Raw genomic sequence first — 3,085 nt, 5'->3', positions numbered from 1 at the left:
CCCCCTGCAGAACGTGGCCGTCCGCAAGGTCAAGGTGCTCAAGGCGCCCAAGTTTGACCTGACCAAGCTCATGGAGGTGCACGGGGACTACAGCGCCGAGGAGGTCGGCGCGCGCGTGGAGCGGCCCGCGGCGGCAGCGCCGGCGGAGGGCGAGGCCGCGGCGACGCCCGCGGAGTGAGCGCGTGCGGGGGGGTGCGGCGCGGCGGGCCGCCGCGCCGCGCGGCGCTGGGGGCGCGCGCGCTCGCGCCTGCAGCGTGTGCTTGGAGCTTTCTATCGCCTGTGTAATCAGCTCCCTACATGTCGGTGCACGACGGCTGGGGGCCTTTCAGCGGGTCGTAACCTTTGGCTTGTCAGGCGCTGGCCAGGGAGCTCCCCACAGCCTCGAGGATGGTGCGGCAGGGGCCGCACGGCATGCGCGCTCGAGCAGCATGATGAAACGAGTTCATGGGACAAAGGTTGCATCACAGTGTTGGAGCAGTCAGCAGCGCTGAGTCGTGCCCCCAGTTTGGTACCGGAGCAGGAATGAATTGGCCGAGCCCCCTGACTGTGCAGTCGCACGATGCCCAGGCTGCAGGTTGGATGCTGCAGCAGGCCCGCGTGTTTGCAACGCCGCTGCTGCATGGTGGCGGGCATGCTGTAACGCGCGTGTCAAGCTCCAGTAAGCTGGTCCTGTGCAGTGCCCTGTCAGTTGCTCGACAGCGTCGCTGGCCAGTGGGTGCCATGGGTTCATCAAGGGTGTCGGAACGCCTTATTTCAATTGAGAGTTTTCTCAAAATCGGTATATCTCTACTCGTTGCAGTCGGCCACCAATCCTCGACACACGATGCGTAAGACCGGTGCGCCGAGTGGGTGAACGGGTCGGTTGACGATGATCATATTATTAGTTATATCTCACCGGGGTGCTCCACCGGGAGACGGGGCGCAGCGGGCGCATTGGGCTGCTCGGGCCACCTCATTCAATCCATGCAGTGATGACGCCGCCGCTGTTCGCTGCCAGCTCTTAGGTTGTGAGGCTGCTTCGATAAATGGGCAGCCCGAAGCATATGTGTGATTGGCTTTACGCGCGCCTCATCTCCTGCCTCCACCACTGCGACATTAGGCGAGGTGGGAGGCTCGGTTCGCATCCTCGCCCAGCCCATCACTCACACCGCTTACTCCCGTCGGCCCCGCCGCCCTTGCCCCCGCAGCCTGCGTGCTGCTGGCGCTCTGCGTCCTGTGCGCGGCCGCCGCAGGCGCGGCCGCCGCGCACAGTGGCGCCGACGGCGCGGCGACGTGGGCCAACGCGCCGCGCCGCGCGCTGCTAGACGCCAAGAGCGCCGCGGCCACCGACGCCGCAAAGGGCGAGAAGAGCGACAAGTTCTTCGGCGCACCCCTGGCAGGGTGGGTACGGCCGGGGGGAGGGGCGGCTCGAAGCGTGCGCGCCCTGTTGAGCCATTGAGCGGCCTGCTGACGGGTTCCGAGTGGGTGTGGCGCGCGCGAGCCACACCCTCCGAACCACAAACGAGCGCGCACCCTCACGCATCACCCTACGCCTGGTTCCGTCCTCCAGGTTGGCGGCCGCCACCTTCCAGCCCTGGATCTACCCCAGCTACCCTGCCTACAGTTACAGCCCGGTGAGACCCCCGCCCGCGGTTTTGAGGCGCGCACCACTTCTTGGGGTGGGGGATGTCGCCGTCTATCCAAAGGGGTCTCGCGCGCTTCCATGTGCCCACCATGTACAACAATTACTTCACTTCTGCCGTGACCTAATAAAAGCATGTGTAGTTGTCGCACACCTTTGAAAACACACACACACACACACACACACACACACACACACACACACACACACACACACACACACACACACACACACAAACACAAACACATCTTCTTCCAGTATGGCTACTACCCATACCGCGGCGGCTACTACCCCTACCGCAGCGGCGGTTACTGGGGGTGGGTTGCTGCCTGTTCTCTGGCCCGGGCTCTTTCACATTTGCGCGCTTGCAAAGTCATCGCTGCAGTCAAGGCCGGTGGTGCTCTGCTGCGCTGGCACCTCGCAGGGCGCGGCGGCGCCTGCGACGAAGCGGCGGCCAGAGGCCAGTCCTGGCCGCTGCACTGCGCCCTCACACCTCTTGACCATCCCCCCCGCTGCCGCTACTGTGCCGCCGCAGGCCCCGCTGGTACGACCGCGACGACAACTGGGGCAAGCGCTAAACGCAGCGCCGCGCCGGCATGCGGCAGGCTTGCGCAGCGCGCATGGCGTGGCCGGGGGTACCGCCGATCAAGGGGCTGGGGGCGTGAATGGTCGGTCACATGAACGCAAGGCGAGAACCAAGGACAGGACAAGATGTTTCCAGGTCATAGCCACCAGGGCGCGCGGACGCCTTTTAATGGCTAACCATGCATTGAGATGGACGTCGGCGGCTTGGCAGGATAGATACTATCCATTCTAGTAGGCGCGTGACGGCATCGCATCGAATTGTCAAGAAGCCCTATGATGTATGTCTATTGAGGCATGAAGCACGTGCCTTGTTCAGTGCCGTCCTGCTGTCGCACTTTTCGAGGACTGTTGGATCAAGGGGTTTGGCAGGATCTTTGCCAGTGCTGTTACATATCCTGGGGTATCAGGGCTCAACCAAGTTGCTTTCCTCCCCCCCTTGAGGACGCCTTGGTACCTGGGGTGCGGCCACCACCACCATTCGCCAGGCGTGTCTGTGCTCTCATGGCAAAACATGCTGCTTGTGCTGGTGGAATGTACTATTGAACCTTTGCCGGCCTGCCACGGTTTGCGAATTTGTGCTTACGCCTGCCAATCCCATTGTGCCTGCACATTGCTTTTGTGAATGAGTCGGCCGTCTGCTGGCGCGAGGGACCCAGGTTATTCTAGGCGCTTCGTTAAGGACTTGTTGCCGTCTGTAAGAGGGATCCGTTGGCTTTCTAGGCAGGAGAGCGCTGATTTTTGGAGCGCTGACTGCTTCGAGTGGCCCGCCTGTCCTGCCAGCCTTGCGGCTGCCCGCCGCCGTCGCTTTGGTGTGGTCCCCAGGGTGCCCACTACCGTTGGTACTGCCGAGGTGCTGCTTGGCACAGCCTAGACAGCGCA

At 63.2% G+C, this 3,085-nt stretch overlaps 2 protein-coding genes across 2 annotated transcripts; both read left to right on the top strand.

Annotated features, from left to right (window-relative positions):
- Positions 1 to 10: 10 nt before the first annotated feature.
- Positions 11 to 178, top strand: MNEG_1686 (hypothetical protein; the record flags this gene model as incomplete). Its single annotated transcript, XM_014049848.1, has 1 exon — positions 11 to 178. A coding segment is annotated over one exon (168 nt), but the record flags the coding sequence as incomplete, so codon positions are not given.
- Positions 179 to 1,025: 847 nt separating this feature from the next.
- Positions 1,026 to 2,199, top strand: MNEG_1685 (hypothetical protein; the record flags this gene model as incomplete). The annotated part of the gene is made up of 5 exons (XM_014049847.1): positions 1,026 to 1,104; positions 1,188 to 1,380; positions 1,550 to 1,613; positions 1,880 to 1,938; positions 2,157 to 2,199. 5 exons carry the CDS (start codon positions 1,026 to 1,028, stop codon positions 2,197 to 2,199), a joined length of 438 nt encoding a protein of 145 aa, XP_013905301.1.
- Between the last annotated feature and the right edge of the window lie 886 nt (positions 2,200 to 3,085).

Source organism: Monoraphidium neglectum (assembly GCF_000611645.1).
Source record: "Monoraphidium neglectum strain SAG 48.87 unplaced genomic scaffold scaffold00174, whole genome shotgun sequence".
Lineage (NCBI taxonomy): Eukaryota > Viridiplantae > Chlorophyta > Chlorophyceae > Sphaeropleales > Selenastraceae > Monoraphidium > Monoraphidium neglectum.
This window is presented reverse-complemented; position numbering and strand designations above follow the sequence as displayed.